The sequence below is a fragment of the Zymoseptoria tritici genome, chromosome 4 (assembly GCF_000219625.1).
Source record: "Zymoseptoria tritici IPO323 chromosome 4, whole genome shotgun sequence".
NCBI classification, from domain to species: domain Eukaryota; kingdom Fungi; phylum Ascomycota; class Dothideomycetes; order Mycosphaerellales; family Mycosphaerellaceae; genus Zymoseptoria; species Zymoseptoria tritici.
Genome location: NC_018215.1, coordinates 1,170,905 through 1,185,155, shown reverse-complemented (window position 1 = coordinate 1,185,155; position 14,251 = coordinate 1,170,905). Strand labels below are relative to the sequence as shown.

Below are 14,251 nucleotides of genomic sequence, written 5' to 3'. Positions count from 1 at the left end.
TCATCACGGTCCTTCCGATCTTTCGATGATATTGTATTTACATTGTACTTTTACAGCCGAATCTTGCAGGAGCAGAGGCCAGAGCCTCGTCAAATAGAGCGCTCGACGCGATCTGCGGCGCTGCATCATCTTCGGAACAGGGTAGAGTGTAGTGTATTCGATCCCTTCATCGGTGTCCGGGCCTGGAAAGACCTCCACATCCGCCGCTCATGCTGTCAAATCGCCATGTCGTCTCTTCCAGTCAGAAATTCATCTCGCCGGATGCTGTCCCTCTATATTCTTTACGCTCCCGTCAACCCCAGCTCCGCCAGCTCCAGACTCCTCGCCGCCAACCCCGTAACAGGCAGTCAAGCAGCCGCCAATTGTCCTTCACTGCCCGCACTACTCGGAGGCGGCGGTGGAAGCTCCAGTCTTGTGTTCTCGGCCATCATCCTCTGGAATCCAATGCCCACACCCTCGATGACCGCCAACAAAATTGCACACCCGATCGCACCGTTGCGAATCGCTCGGGGACCGCCGCGCACCGCCAGCGCTCCTCCCGTGAAGAATCCCGCGATGATGGCGTTCCAGGGATCCTCCTTTTTTCGTACGCCTTTTACTGCGCAGTCAAATGTGCTGAACATGCCGCCCCAGACGCCGAAGTTGCCGCCGAGAACCGGTGCGCGGGCTTTGATTGCTGTGAGGGCTGAGATGGAGCAGGATCGTTAGTCGACGTCTTCCAGCATTTGCGACGGTGGTGTTCTGCGCATACCTCCTATCCGTCTTTCGCCGTAGGGACTGTTTCGGAAACCTTTTACACCGTGCCATACTGCTCCTCCGATTGCCTGCGCAGGTTTGTGTTAGTTTATCCGTCGCATCATCCTCTCTTGTTGTTCCGTATATTACGCACTCCCATGCAAAATGCTCCTCCGAAATCAGACAGCGCGACCCATGGGCATGGGTCTCGTGAATGATCTAGTCCATGGCCTTGCTCCGCCATCGCGAAAGTTGTGTATCAAATGCGGCCGACGTCGTGGTGGCGATCCCAAATTCGTAGGAGGTACACGTCGATCTTCGATAGCGAGCGGTGGACGAGTGATAGATGGATGGCGAGTCGAGTGTCGTTGGGTTGATGGGGATGCTTTGTTCGACGTCGCAAGAATTTGACTTGAGGTTGACTTTCGATGATGGAAGCTTTCCCGCCCCGAGACTGGCCGAAGTTCCGGCCAAGGGGGGCGTCTGTAGCCCTGACGATATCGGACCAGCATTATCAACGATCGAACTGGCTCGTTCTTGAACTCTGCATTTGTCGACGTCTCAATGAGGATGCTTGCTTCAGGCGAAGCCGTAGTAACGTTAGATCTGCTTGTCATTCGAGTCGCATCGAGAGAAGATGTTCCGGTTGTTCGTGCTCGAACAGATGCCGAGCAGATAACAGACGAACATTTCAATGAGGTTAAAGCTTTCTCGGCTCGGACTAAACCAACCACACGTTCCAAGTTGCTATCACAAGGACATCCCAGATTGTAACAACATCACCACGAGTTGCAGCACTGCTATAGCTCGCATCTGGCCACGCATTATGCGCAGTCTTGACCATGCTCGGGCGAGCTGGCAAGAACTACAGAAACACAAAACTCTCCGCGAGCTCAAAGACGGCGTTCGATTAGAGTATGGCCTTCACTCACTAAACGCAGGCGGTTCAGCTGGTTTCCGTTCCGCCTCATGGAAAGCTTTCTTACTGTTCGATTCGCTGGATGTCGCAGAATGGCAGCGCACTCTCACGTCGTCTCGTTCAGCCTACAACTCCCTGCGAAGCCACTTTTTCCGATTCATCGACAACCCTGACGACGTGGGTGGAGGCCAGGATCCGCTGAGTCAGGAGTCTGAGGTGAGGCTGATCCTGGTGTTGCCGCCGACCATCTTTCATTGTCTGACCACAGCTAAAAGTTGAAAGGCATCGCCGTGGTCGCAGGTGCAGAAAGACGAAGAGCTGCGCGCCGAGATCCTGCAAGATGTCGAACGGTGCATGCCTGACAACCCATACTTTCGCCAGCCGGAAACACAGCGAATCCTTTTGGACATTCTATTCATTTTCTGCAAGCTGAACCAAGATGTTGGGTATCGACAAGGAATGCACGAAATTGCGGCGCCGATTGTCTGGGTAGTAGAAAGCGAAGCGATCGATGTCGGGGTCGAGAGCAGAACTTTGGGCGAAGACGCCACCATCAAGACCATATTCGACGCCGACTACATCGAGCACGACGCCTTCGCAATCTTCGGACAAGTAATGCAGAGTGCCAAGACATTTGTGAGTTCAAATCTGCAGACGGAAATGAAAACTTGTGCTAAGTGAAGCAGTACCTCTCGGAAGGCCCAGTGTCAATAGCTTCACGAAGCTATCACATCTTCAACGAGCTTCTGCCGCAGGTCGACCCGGAGCTCATGAAGCATTTGGATTCCTTGGACATCGTGCCGCAGGTCTTCCTGATCAGATGGATAAGACTCTTGTTCGGCCGAGAATTCGACTTCGAGGCTGTCCTTACCTTGTGGGATGTCATTTTCGCCGAGGACACTTCGCTCGAGCTTGTCGATCATGTTTGTTTGGCAATGCTTCTGCGGATACGATGGCAACTGCTCGACGCCGACTACAACACTGCTCTCGGCTTGCTTTTGAAGTATCCGGAGCAAGAAAAGAATGCGCCTGCACAATCACTTGGGCTTGATGCGTTGTACCTTCAATCTCATATGACTACTGAAGGAGGTAGCTACCTGGTCTTGAAATATACCGGGCGACCACTACTCCGACCCGATCGACCTACCACGCCTCCTGCTTTACAGCGGAACATCACAACCTTCTCTGGCATCAATGCCATTCGCAGCCGGAACACGCTTTCTCCAACCCGTACGAATCGGCAATCGCGACATATCGAATCTGTCCTGCAAAGTACGGCAAAGAACATATTCGCGAAAGGAGAGCAACTCGGAATTGGGAAAGCAGTACGATCCGCGGTTGAAGAAGTTCAGAAGAAGGCGCAAGAGATTCGAGAAAGTCAGACGCCACCGTCGTCTGTTCCAAAACGACCGGGAACCGATCAAATGTTGGAGAAGATCAACAATATGGAGGCTCGTAATAAGCAGCTTTCAGATTTGCTGGCTAGTGCAGTAAACGAGCTGTGGGACTACCAGCGACGAGTGACCGAGAACGACAAGGCAGAAACCGAGAACGAGAAGATGGAGCATGGTGATGGGAACCAAGACAAGCTGGAAAAGCTAAGCACTGCCATTGCCAAGGTACAGTTTGTACAGGTCTACCTCGATCAGCCAAGCTTGTCACTTCCCGATGAGGAGCCGAAGTCTGCCAGTGTTGGGACGGACGCATCGCAGGACGTGTCGTCCATCGGCGAGTCTGAGCAACAGGAGAAACTGGCGACCGCGGAAAACATTGCACGCACATCAACGCCGACTGCGGCCAATCCAGTGTCCCCAACAAGTCCCTCCAACGCTGCAGCCACTCTTGCCGACCCAGACAGCTTCGACGATTTTCTCGAGCCATCAGACGAAACCAACCCAGAAACCAAGACCATTCCTCCCGAGCAAGCCGCGCCCGTGGCCAGTACCACGCAGCCACAAGAGCGAGCAGTCACTCCACCCAGACCCTCATCTGCTCGACCTCCGCTAGAAGAGAGTCCATACTCCTTTATGCTCGGCCAGGGCTCAGGGACCGGGACTTTTGCACAACCACGAACGACCGCCAATGATGCATCACTATTCGGAGGAGAAGCGAAGAACAACAGGAAATCAAGCGTCACAGCAAAGGACAGTCTGAAACAGATCGCGAAGAGCTCCAGTGCTGGTAGCGACGATTTCGATTTTGGAAGCTTGAGGAAAGCTAAGGCACGGAAATGAGTACCACAGCATGAGCATATGATTACGTCTATTCAGCATACATGAAGCCAGCTAAACAGAACCGCCATGCAGCGCCTGGAACAGGCTGTCGGGTTTCAATTCTCGCTCAGATGCACTCTCACTTCTTCCAGATATCGCTAGTCACACCGCCGACCGCCAACAACGACTGCGCAGGTGGCTCCGCCCCCAACAATAGCTTCATCTTTGGATCTCCCTTCTGCATCGCTTGCTGATACGCCGGCCGTTCCGAGCAATCCTTTAACCACCGCAGAATGCCCTGATACGGAGCTAAGCTGACCTGCGGTCCAAAGTACCGCTGCGTCGTCACGGAGAACACGCTCATGACGTCTGCTGCCGTGAAATCTTCACCCGCAAGCCATTTGTTCTCTTTGTCCCGCTTCCAGTCTTTGATCGGCGAAGTGCTGCATCGGGTGGTCGGGTGCGAGGCCGCTGTTATTGACGAACATGGAGGTGACGAAGTTTGCTTGCATGGTCGAGTTGGAGAAGTGGTACCAGTAAAGGTAATCGGCGAAATGCGGGTCATTGGCTTTGAGTGCCAGTTTTCCGCCGGCGTACTTGTAGATGATGTAGTCGCTGATAGCCAGAGATTCGGACAAGTTGACGCCGGTCTCGGTGTCGTGGACGAAGGGCGACTTTCCGAGTCCATTGCCTGGCACGCTCTTGAGACTTTGTGGAGATGTGACTGGGTCTCGGGTGTGGTTTACGATCTCATATGGCATGGAGAGCTCTTCGCAGAGCCAGATGATGCGCTCCGCTTGGGAGATGCCGAGGTGGTGAATCACAATCATCCTGCTAGTGGGTTTGAGGCCGTTGGTAAGTGGTGAGCGGGAGGATATCCTTTCCAATGCCCAGCTGCTTTGATGTATATATATGGCTCGGCGGGGTAAGAGGAGCAAGTGCGGTCGCTCTCGTTGTAGATCGCACTTGCCGGCAGAGTTTGTCGGATATACCACTTCTGACCCACCTTGTGTTTGTCAACGAACAGAGCGCGGAGGAATGCGTACAAAGGCGAGCTGGTCAGCTTCTGACTTGCTTCAAGATACATCAGCAGACAACGCACGATGCCAGACTCTGTCCTTGTGCTCGGCCTCGGCGAGCTAGGCGTGGAAGTCGTCAAATCTTTGGCGACTCATCCAGCACGACGCGAAACGAAGATCGCTGTATTGCTCAGGTCGAAGAAGCCCGAGCAGCTAGAGCAGCTTCGACAATGGAATGTCAAGGCGGTATACGGAAATGTCGAAGACGATACAGAAGAACAACTCGCCGTCAGCTTCGAGCCATACCATACCCTCATCTGCTGCACTGGAATGTATCTTCCACCCTCGACACAAATCAAGATCGCAAAAGCAGTCCTCGCAGCTGGCGTGAAACGCTACTTTCCATGGCAATTTGGTATCGACTACGATGTGATCGGACGAAACAGCTCGCAAGACTTGTTCAACAGCCAGCTAGACGTGCGAGAGCTTTTGCGAGGGCAGTCTTCGACGCGTCATGCCATAATCTCGACTGGGATGTTCATCAGCTTCTTGTTCGAGCCGTCCTTCGGCCTTGTGTCCGCGGAACGAGACACTGTGACTGCCATCGGCAGCTGGGAGAACGAGATCACAGTGACAAGTCCCGAAGACATCGGCAAGATCACTGCTGAGATTGCCCTTGCTCACCCCGACCTGGCAGGGGTCGTATATGTTTCTGGCGACACGATCTCGATGCAACGGCTTGCAGATGTCGTCGAGCAGAGCACGGGGAAGAAAGTGACGCGCCAGCTCAAATCGGTGTCGGACTTGAAGCAAGAGCTGACGGAAGATCCGAATGACAGCATGAGGAACTATCGTGTTGTGTTCGGAGAAGGCGTTGGAGTAAGCTGGTCGAAGGCTGCATCTTTCAACGAGAAGCAAGGCATGAATACACAGACAGTTGCGGACTGGGCCGATCAGCATCTGCGATCGCTATGCTGTCACTCGAGATATCGCTGATCCGAATGAGAATTTCGCCGCAATTGTCTCGTTGCTGGTATCTCTAGGAAAGAGTAGAGCTGCGCGGAAAGGATATTTACCTAGTATGGAGCCTACTTCGAATCGTACTGTGTAATACGCCGATCGTAAAAGACCTCGGCTTCAATGAATCTGCCTTTCGGGGATTAAAGGCAGTCCAGGTTGTCGACCAAATCGACTGCAACTGCACCATCCGTATCCCTTTGCATCGTATCTGATCAGGTGCTCTCGTCTAGAGTGCTTCAACAGTGGCAATGGCGGAACCTCTTGGACTTGATCTGGCTTCAAAGAAGCAACGCCGCCGGTCCGACTACCCTTACACCCTCGATTACCGGTCGAGATGGTTCGTGCCTCTCCAATGCTTCTAGACTTGCGTTTTACTGAAAGATTGACAGGTCAGACAATGTAAGCAGCATTTCGAACGATACCTTAGGTAGCAAGCCATAGCAGAGCTGAGCAGTCTGAAGGATATGTTCCATCACCTCAACAACCCCGTCTACGGCGTTCTGATCGACTCCATCATCAACGAGTACCTCATCACAAAGTGCGGCTACAGCACGTCGGCATCTGAACACATTGGGCTGGTCGGCAGCTCATATTGCGACTACTTTGGCTCTGCTCATTACCCAGGCATGATCAACGTTGGTCTGCGAGTCGTCAAACTCGGCACGAGTAGCTTAATGTAAGATTGCTCGAGACTCGAGAGTCACTCACACTGATCGGTTCAGGTACGAAGTCGGTGTCTTTCAGGAGGGCGAGGAACAGGTCAAAGCCGTCGGCGGTTTCAGTAAGGACATCCTTTCTCCGGCGAGCGTGTCGTGTGCTGATCGCGTTCCTGCCAATAGTTCAGATCTGGGTACTCCGGAAGACCAATAAACCCACCGGAGAAGGGATTCCAGCGTACATCAGGAAAGAAGTCGAGAAGTTGCTCAAGGGCAGTGAACAGGATCCATCGACGAAGTCCAAGATCTGATGAGCCAGCTTGTGGCGTGATTTGGGACAAGCGGAACGTAAAGGGGTCGGTGCGTGCACGTCATGTTCAAACAACCATCGATTCTTCTTCCGACCTATTATCATCGCCTGTTGAAGGAGGTCTCGCAAGTCTTGAGAAGGACGACGAACTTGTCTCAATCACGTGGGCGAACCGCGACAAGCTGAGTAATGTGCAAGGCTTCGGAGCATAGTGCGCTTGCAGAAGTCGGGGAAGAAGCATGATCAAGAGATGCCATATGGTTGTCGAAGAGTGATAGCAATTTCACTGCGTCGGCAAGAGTTGCATCTTGCGACGACGCAGGCTGCGAGCCTTGTAACGCTCTTCATCTTCATCATGGTCAACGTTTCGACGACGAGATGACAAAGTCGCTGCCGGTGAAGCAGTAAGAACTTCTTTCCGTATCCGGCACTGGACTTGAGAACGAATATGGGACGAACCCGCTTTCTGACCAAGGCATTAGATGATTGCTCATGAATGTAAAATTTGCGATTTTCCTAAGCAAGATCGTATCATGCCATGGTGATCGACATCGGTCTTGCGCCTACCTGAGCAAACACTCAAAACGCAGCATTGAATGAAGCCACCAAACGCAGGTATACAGCGAGCTCTTCCCTCGCAGCGTAGGCATCATTCAACCACGTCTTAACACCACACCACCACGACAAGACATCCATCATCAATACCACAACTCAGATTCCTCGACCATGATCTACATCGCCCTCCCAATCCTCCTTCCAGTTCTGGCTGCCGCCCTACCCAGCCCAGGCATCTCTACGCCCATCACGACCCTCACCACCGGAGATGCTGGTGCATGCCAGAATTTCGCCGGAGCGTGCGTCGTGTACGCCACGACTGTCGCTGCCGTTCTTCCGCCGAATCTGGTCAGCAGTACCGTCTCCACAACGAGCGTGACTTCCGCAACGAGCGTGATTTTCACAACGAGCGTCACAGACGTAGTAGGAGAGTCTGGGACGTCGACTTCGACTTCGACAGGCACCACGACTCGCCAAGGAAACGGTGATGGCTTCATCGACGCGACCGCTAGTGCCGGGAGGGACGCGGACGGGCTCATCGCAGGCGCAGTCCCACTGAGAAGCAGAGCGCACTGGCTGGCTTCGCTGGTCTTGGTGGCCGTCGTCGCGGCAGCCATAGCGCTGATCTGATCTAAAGGGAAGAGAGAATGTGAGCAGTAGCGTTTGCGGATAATCTATACAATTCCGCTATTCTATACATACTGTCGTCCGACTTCAACGTTGCTCGTCGATCAGAGCTTGATCGAGATGTCGTAAATGTCCAATGCCAGCGCCACCGCGGTGAGGACACCCATGTAGCTCGTCAACACAATCATGGCACCTACATCACCCATATGCAACGTATCCATGCTCAAGTTTACTGCTCCAGTAAGCAGATTAGCCAGCAAGAAAACCGCCAACCCATTCCGATTGAACGCTCGCATGACCCGACTCGTAGCATACGCAACCCGCTTCTTCTCCTCCGCGCGATTCTTGCCCTTGTAGATATTTGGAAACATTACCGCCTCGATGCCCGCGAATGCGCAGAGCTGCGCGGTGTTGAACGTGCATACCCAGCAGACGTAGGCGAGATTTGCCATGCGGCGGGAGACGAAGAGGCGGGGCCCATAGGTCCACATCGCCCATGTGGAGAAGACGAACCAGAGGGCGGTCCAGAATGCGAGGCGGGGGAGAGTGCGTTTAGGGAGTTCGGGTTTGCCCATTTTTTGTGAGACGCGGGGTGGGGCGGCCGGCTGTTCGGTGTCCGCTTTGGAGGCATCGAGGACTGAGGCGAGCCAGTCGGCGTCTTCGTCCATGGTGTCTCTCTCTTCCACGACGGGATCTTCGGGGTCAGGGTCACGAGGTAGGATGTTGAGACCGGTTCCCATGCCGGCAATGAAGATGCAGAGGTACCCGATGAAAGAGAAGACACCCTCGCGGTTTTGCGACAGCCAGTCGCCTTCATGCCGGGCGGAGAGGATGATGTAGGCCTTGAGGTCAGGAACACAGTAGAGGGCAATCTCGTAGCAGATGGCCATGGCGAAGGCGAAGATGTTGTAGGATGGGACCCAGCGGAGGACGGGCTGGATGAGGGCAACGGTCGGGGAGAGCAGGGCAAGAGTGAAGAAGAAGTTCCAGTGAACGCCGTACTCGCTGACGTGTTCGGCGTACTCGAGGGATTTGACGGACCAGAGGCGAACGAAGCCGAGGATGACCAGGGGAAGGGAGTGGCGCATGGCAGACATCATTCTAGCTGTGAAACCTTTCATGACTTGATGCTGTTCCTTCAGCTGTTGTCGGGCAGCTACCACGCCGGCCGCGAAGACGAATGAGCCGACTCCGAGGTCCATGAGAGAAGTGCCAAATGATTCCGTCTTGGCGAATCTTCGAGGAAAGACGGGAAAGTCGACAGCTAGGATACTAGCACACGTGATGATCATCATGGCTCCTCGATACGTCGTGATGAACGGCTTGACGGGCAGAGGATCCTTGTCGTCCTTGACATTCTGCGCCTTTGCGTCTTCGTCATTCTTCGGCGGGAATTTCGCCTCCGCCACGACCTCTGGAGCAGGCTGCAGAAATGCGGCAATGGCGGGCAGCAGCATCAAACCATTGAGCATCTGCGGCGCGGAAGAGTAGACAGTAATGGCGTACAAGATGGCACAACATTGTATGAGGAAATCCGAGAAGGCGGCGGGAATAGTGTAGACCTTGAAATAGCCTTGTCGGGTTTGCAACATGGCCCACAGAAAGGCGGCCGCCTGCATGGTCTCATTAGAAGAATGTTCGCGTTTGTTTCGTGGGATGGAGGATTGGAGGGTCGTACGGGCGCTACCAGGGTGACATGGTTGATCTCCCAGATGCCGCCTCCGCCGAGGAAGGAGACGGCAGCTTCCTTTTGGGCCTTGTATTCCGGAGTCATTGTCGGTGATGCTCCGTGCAATACAAACCGAGGTGTGGTCGAAGAATGGGATCAAGATCGATGGAAAGGAAACGTTCGAATCGAAGTCGTCTCGAAATTTAGACGTTGCAAGGTTCAGGCGCTTCGGGAGGCTGCGGCCGTCCGCTGTGGAGCCCCCTGCTAGTGCTAGTGCTCTGGTTGAAACTTGACACTCGATCGACTTCACTCTTCTCACCGCAACAACATCGACATCAACATCTCACTTTTGCGTGCACCGAGGGAGTGAAGCGATCTGTGTGCTCCCTGAATGGCGCGGAGTGATGAAAATACGCCAGATCTGATGGCAAACGACGGCGACGATGGCATTCCAAGCCTCATCTCTCCGTCAAGGCACTCCACGACGAGATCATGAACAATGACGACTTCCCTCGACATCGAGACCTCATTGAACGCCACATGAATGCACGGTAACACACAGCATGATTTTACAGCAAAGGAAAGACGCAGGAGTTTCGGAGATGAAGCCAGTCTCATCTGCACTTGACCGTTCCATCTCGCGTGGCCCCCATGTTTGTGCACCAAACAAAATGCCCGCGGCCGAGCTCAAAGAAAGGGAGTAAGGGCGATCATTCCATTCTCTCTGATATGCCCTTCCATCTCTCTTATCCGATAGCATTATCCGCGATTCTCTTATTGTATCTTCGTTTCTGCAATGGCCTCGGTCCGTTCTCGAGTCCCGATGCCTGTGAGTTGCCTCTGTTCTTCCCATTCACTCGTCAAGCATTCACTCTGCACACCGTTTCATGACAATAGCAAGCGTTTCTACCATACAGAGCTGTTGCTCGAGTCTCCCTCTTCGAACTCTCCGACCTCACCATCACTCCTTCACGACACACCATTGCCTCCGCCGCCAGCTGCCACACTAGTCGCACAACCACCGCCACCATGCCAGAGCGATACCGCATCAGAATCGAGGAGCGTCACCGAGCTAACTCCCTTCTTCAGCAGCCCGCCCGCCGCAACTTGTCGCCGTCCCTCTCGCCCTCTCCGTCTCTGAACTCGTCCACCAGAGCCATCAAGTCGCCCCCATCCTCTCGAACGAGCCGTCTGCCTGTGAGGCACTCAAGCACAATCTCGCGAGTCCCAATCCTCCGATCTGGGAAAGCGAGTCTCGTCAGCATCCCTCCCGGTCGTCGTGCTGAGCGGAGCGTCACCAGCTCGCCCGACGGGACGTGGGGCCGAAGCTCAGACGACGAGGAGGAAGTCACCACGCCCGCGGAGATCGGACATCCTCAAGGCTTCGATCTCCATGCGAGGCTCCCTGCTCCCCGCCTCGAGGACAGTAGCACAAGCGACTCCGCTAGCCTGGAGAGCGTCCGACGGAGCCAACGTGAGAGAACGTTGCAGCTGCTCGAAGGTGGACCTGCTTCTCCCAAGCTCCCCGGAAGTGTTCAAAATGCTCGTATGGGCATACCAACCCGTGCGGCAGGATCACTTCCCCGCCGAGCACAAGAGATCAAGACTCGCAGCTCTCCGCCCGACATCAGCGACAGAGCCACCAAGATCCGCAACAGACGAAGCACCGGCTTGGACATGACGGAGAGCGCCATACCAGCCGACATCCCACGAGCCCGCATTCCCACCACCACCGCCCGCAAGCCAGCTACGTCCAGAGCAAAGCCAGCTCCCGCTCGCCATCACACCCGCAACCCCTTCACCAAACTGCAATCGCTCCTCAAATCCGCCCTACCCAAACCCCGCAGCCGCATCCCCACCCCTTCGACCCCACCGCCTCGTCCAGCCACCACCTCCCCACCAACCCGGCAGAAATCCCGCATCCCACCACCCCGTCCCGCCCGCTCGCCTCCACGCACACCCTCCCCCAACCTGCCTACACCCCAGTCCACCCGAGCAGTGCCCACCACCACGGCGCCGGCACAGAGAGACACCAACATGCCCGCCGCCCTCGGCCTCATCTCAGCCCTCACGCGCGCAGCACACACCCACACCATCGGACCCCACCGAGCGAGAATCTTGCGGTTCGCAAATGTCCGTCTTCCCACCTCATCACCCATCTCCTACCTTTCTTCACGCTGACGCAGGCTTAGATGCTCCTGACCTCCACCACCGCCGCTCGAAACGCGGACATCGCCGCCGAGAGAGCTCGCCAAGCGGCGGAGCAGGCGAGACTGCAGGCGGAAGTTACGAGCCAAGGGGCGAGGATGATGGAGGCTTTGGCGAGGAGGTTGGTGGATGGTGAGGGGGAGTGAATGAGGAGAGAGAGAGAGAGAGGTTGAGAGCGGAAAGAGGACTTGCTGGTTTTGATGCGGCAATGAGAACGAATGCGTGAGAGATGAGTACAGCGAGAACAGGGAGAAGGACGTGCGTTCTTTTCACTGAGGCTTAAGGATCAAACAACTCTGCCATTCGAGCCTGACGTTGTGCGTCCGACGAAGGGCCTGAAGAGAGGAACGATTCTGGGTGTTTTTTTGGTGGGCGTTTTTGACTTCCATCTTCCGCTTTTTCTGGGAAAAGCAGCATTTTACGATCAACATGCTCCACGAGACATGAATACCAAGACGCATGCATGACCTTTCGCTTGAACTCCCGCTTTTGCCTGTCTCTCACATTTTTCAAACCCCACATCTAATCCCTCGGTCCCTCGATCAGCGTCTTAATCCCCTTCGCCGCCTTCACATCCGCAAACGCCTGCTCCGCATCCTCAAACTTCACCGTCCCGGAGATCAGCTTCTTCACATCCACTTGTCCCGTACTGATCAACTCCACCGCAAGCTTATAATCCCCACTCCCATACCTAAAACTCCCCTTGACATTCAACTCCTTCGTACACATCGCCGTGATGGGAAACGTGATCTCGTCCTTGCCCATCCCGCCCTGCACGTACGTCCCTCCAATCCGCACCGCGTGGATGGCCGTTTGGATCGCGGGTTCGGCGCCCGATGCGTCGATGATGATGTCCGCGCCGCTTCCCAGGTCGCATTCGCTCTTGATCCTCGCGGCGGCTTCTTGTGGTGCTTCTCGTTTCGATACGAAGGTATGTGTTGCCGCGTAGGTGGATGCGAATTTCAGCCGGTCCTCGTTGATGTCCACTGCTACGACTTTCGTCGCGCCGAATGCCTTGGCCACGGCACAGCAGAGCAACCCTACCGGTCCGGCGCCGTAAACCACGATCGAGGCTCCCGGGAACACACCAGCTTGTCGAACGATGTGTACCGCCACGCCCAATGGCTCGACCAAGGCGCCCTCTTCCAGGCTGACGTGTTCGGGGAGTTTGTAGCAGAAATCCTCCGGCAGGGAGTAGTACTTCGCCAGCGTCCCGTCGAACGGCGGCGTCGCTGCGAACGCCATGTCCGGACACAGATTGTATTTCCCCTCTTTACACCGTACGCAGCGCCGGCAGGGCACACCGGGTTCCATAGCCACTCTGTCTCCGACCTTCAATGAGGTTACGCTGTCGCCGACCGCAGAGATGATTCCCGAGGATTCATGTCCGAGGACCATGGGCGACTTGACGACGAAGTGCCCGATGGAGCCGTGAACCCAGTAGTGGACATCGCTTCCGCAGATTCCGGTGAATTTGACGGCGACGAGGACATCGTGTGGGCTTTTGAGGGTGGGTACGGGACGGTCTTCAAAGGTGACTTCGTTGGCTTTTTGGAGGACGAAGGAGAGGTTCTGAAGTGTTGATTTAGTGGTTTGTTTTCCCTCGTGGTTGCTAGACCTTGATGGACGAGTTGTGGGTTGTTTTGCGAGCTGTGGACGTACCTCTTTACCCATGTTGGCGGTGGTTTGTGAGTGTGAGAGTTTGGTGATGGTGGATGTGAAGGAGAGACTTCTTGGAGAGAGATGAACTGTCACTTAGCTTTGAAGACGTCGCCTTTTCCTTTCAGCCAGAATTGTCTACTCAGCGGAAATGTGTGGTGGAGCCGCGTTGGTGGTGGAAGTGACGACTGCAGGCAAAGAGCTCCAGAAATCCTCCATTGGAAAAGGGTCCGCCTCGATTTAGCCGGTCTGTTTACCCTCGCCCATGTCGGCTCCTCCACTTCATCAAAAGAGGCGAGCTCCTCGTGACGTCCATCTCGACGACTGCAGTCACTGTTCAACAGCATGACTGCGGCATCAGTGGTAAGCTCGAGTATACGCGAAATCGTGAGAGCATGGGCGAAGCGCGACGGTTTGTACTCATGGAATCGACATTTCCACCGAGGCAATGTCAGCGACGAAGCACAGTCAAGCAGGTCAAGCCCAACGCGTCCAGGCTGTCTTCCTTTTGGTGTCTCCGTTCGATTCCTATCGCACATGTCCGCAATCCTCCTTCCTGCCCCTCCGCGTTGTCTCAAGCCCTGAACTCGCCAGTTCATTCGCCCACAATCAGTGCGAGTCGGCGACCCCATCTCTTATCTGTATCAACCCCGGCAGATCT

The 14,251-nt window shown here is 54.9% G+C and overlaps 8 protein-coding genes across 8 annotated transcripts; 4 read left to right on the top strand and 4 right to left on the bottom strand.

Moving 5' to 3' along the window:
* Positions 1-18: 18 nt before the first annotated feature.
* Positions 19-1,092, bottom strand: MYCGRDRAFT_71005 (uncharacterized protein; the record flags this gene model as incomplete). The annotated part of the gene is made up of 3 exons (XM_003852906.1): positions 19-685; positions 752-824; positions 890-1,092. 3 exons carry the CDS (start codon positions 977-979, stop codon positions 348-350), a joined length of 501 nt encoding a protein of 166 aa, XP_003852954.1.
* A 469-nt stretch (positions 1,093-1,561) lies between these two features.
* MYCGRDRAFT_92493 (uncharacterized protein) lies at positions 1,562-3,661 on the top strand (the record flags this gene model as incomplete). The annotated part of the gene is made up of 4 exons (XM_003853409.1): positions 1,562-1,870; positions 1,937-2,290; positions 2,341-3,273; positions 3,461-3,661. The coding sequence occupies 4 exons, from the start codon at positions 1,562-1,564 to the stop codon at positions 3,659-3,661; spliced, it is 1,797 nt and encodes a 598-aa protein (XP_003853457.1).
* A 381-nt stretch (positions 3,662-4,042) lies between these two features.
* MYCGRDRAFT_80402 (uncharacterized protein) lies at positions 4,043-4,715 on the bottom strand (the record flags this gene model as incomplete). Its single annotated transcript, XM_003852905.1, has 1 exon — positions 4,043-4,715. The coding sequence occupies one exon, from the start codon at positions 4,695-4,697 to the stop codon at positions 4,254-4,256; it is 444 nt and encodes a 147-aa protein (XP_003852953.1).
* Positions 4,716-4,905: 190 nt separating this feature from the next.
* MYCGRDRAFT_71002 (uncharacterized protein) lies at positions 4,906-5,882 on the top strand (the record flags this gene model as incomplete). The annotated part of the gene is made up of 1 exon (XM_003853410.1): positions 4,906-5,882. The coding sequence occupies one exon, from the start codon at positions 4,971-4,973 to the stop codon at positions 5,880-5,882; it is 912 nt and encodes a 303-aa protein (XP_003853458.1).
* Positions 5,883-6,073: 191 nt separating this feature from the next.
* MYCGRDRAFT_104122 (uncharacterized protein) lies at positions 6,074-6,889 on the top strand (the record flags this gene model as incomplete). Its single annotated transcript, XM_003853411.1, has 5 exons — positions 6,074-6,243; positions 6,296-6,305; positions 6,368-6,582; positions 6,629-6,687; positions 6,746-6,889. The coding sequence occupies 5 exons, from the start codon at positions 6,155-6,157 to the stop codon at positions 6,871-6,873; spliced, it is 501 nt and encodes a 166-aa protein (XP_003853459.1).
* A 1,269-nt stretch (positions 6,890-8,158) lies between these two features.
* On the bottom strand, positions 8,159-9,828 carry MYCGRDRAFT_41120 (uncharacterized protein; the record flags this gene model as incomplete). The annotated part of the gene is made up of 3 exons (XM_003852904.1): positions 8,159-8,673; positions 8,767-9,667; positions 9,733-9,828. 3 exons carry the CDS (start codon positions 9,826-9,828, stop codon positions 8,159-8,161), a joined length of 1,512 nt encoding a protein of 503 aa, XP_003852952.1.
* A 691-nt stretch (positions 9,829-10,519) lies between these two features.
* On the top strand, positions 10,520-11,904 carry MYCGRDRAFT_92489 (uncharacterized protein; the record flags this gene model as incomplete). The annotated part of the gene is made up of 2 exons (XM_003853412.1): positions 10,520-10,552; positions 10,621-11,904. 2 exons carry the CDS (start codon positions 10,520-10,522, stop codon positions 11,902-11,904), a joined length of 1,317 nt encoding a protein of 438 aa, XP_003853460.1.
* Positions 11,905-12,453: 549 nt separating this feature from the next.
* Positions 12,454-13,713, bottom strand: MgXDH1 (putative xylitol dehydrogenase; the record flags this gene model as incomplete). The annotated part of the gene is made up of 2 exons (XM_003852903.1): positions 12,454-13,503; positions 13,594-13,713. 2 exons carry the CDS (start codon positions 13,603-13,605, stop codon positions 12,454-12,456), a joined length of 1,062 nt encoding a protein of 353 aa, XP_003852951.1.
* Between the last annotated feature and the right edge of the window lie 538 nt (positions 13,714-14,251).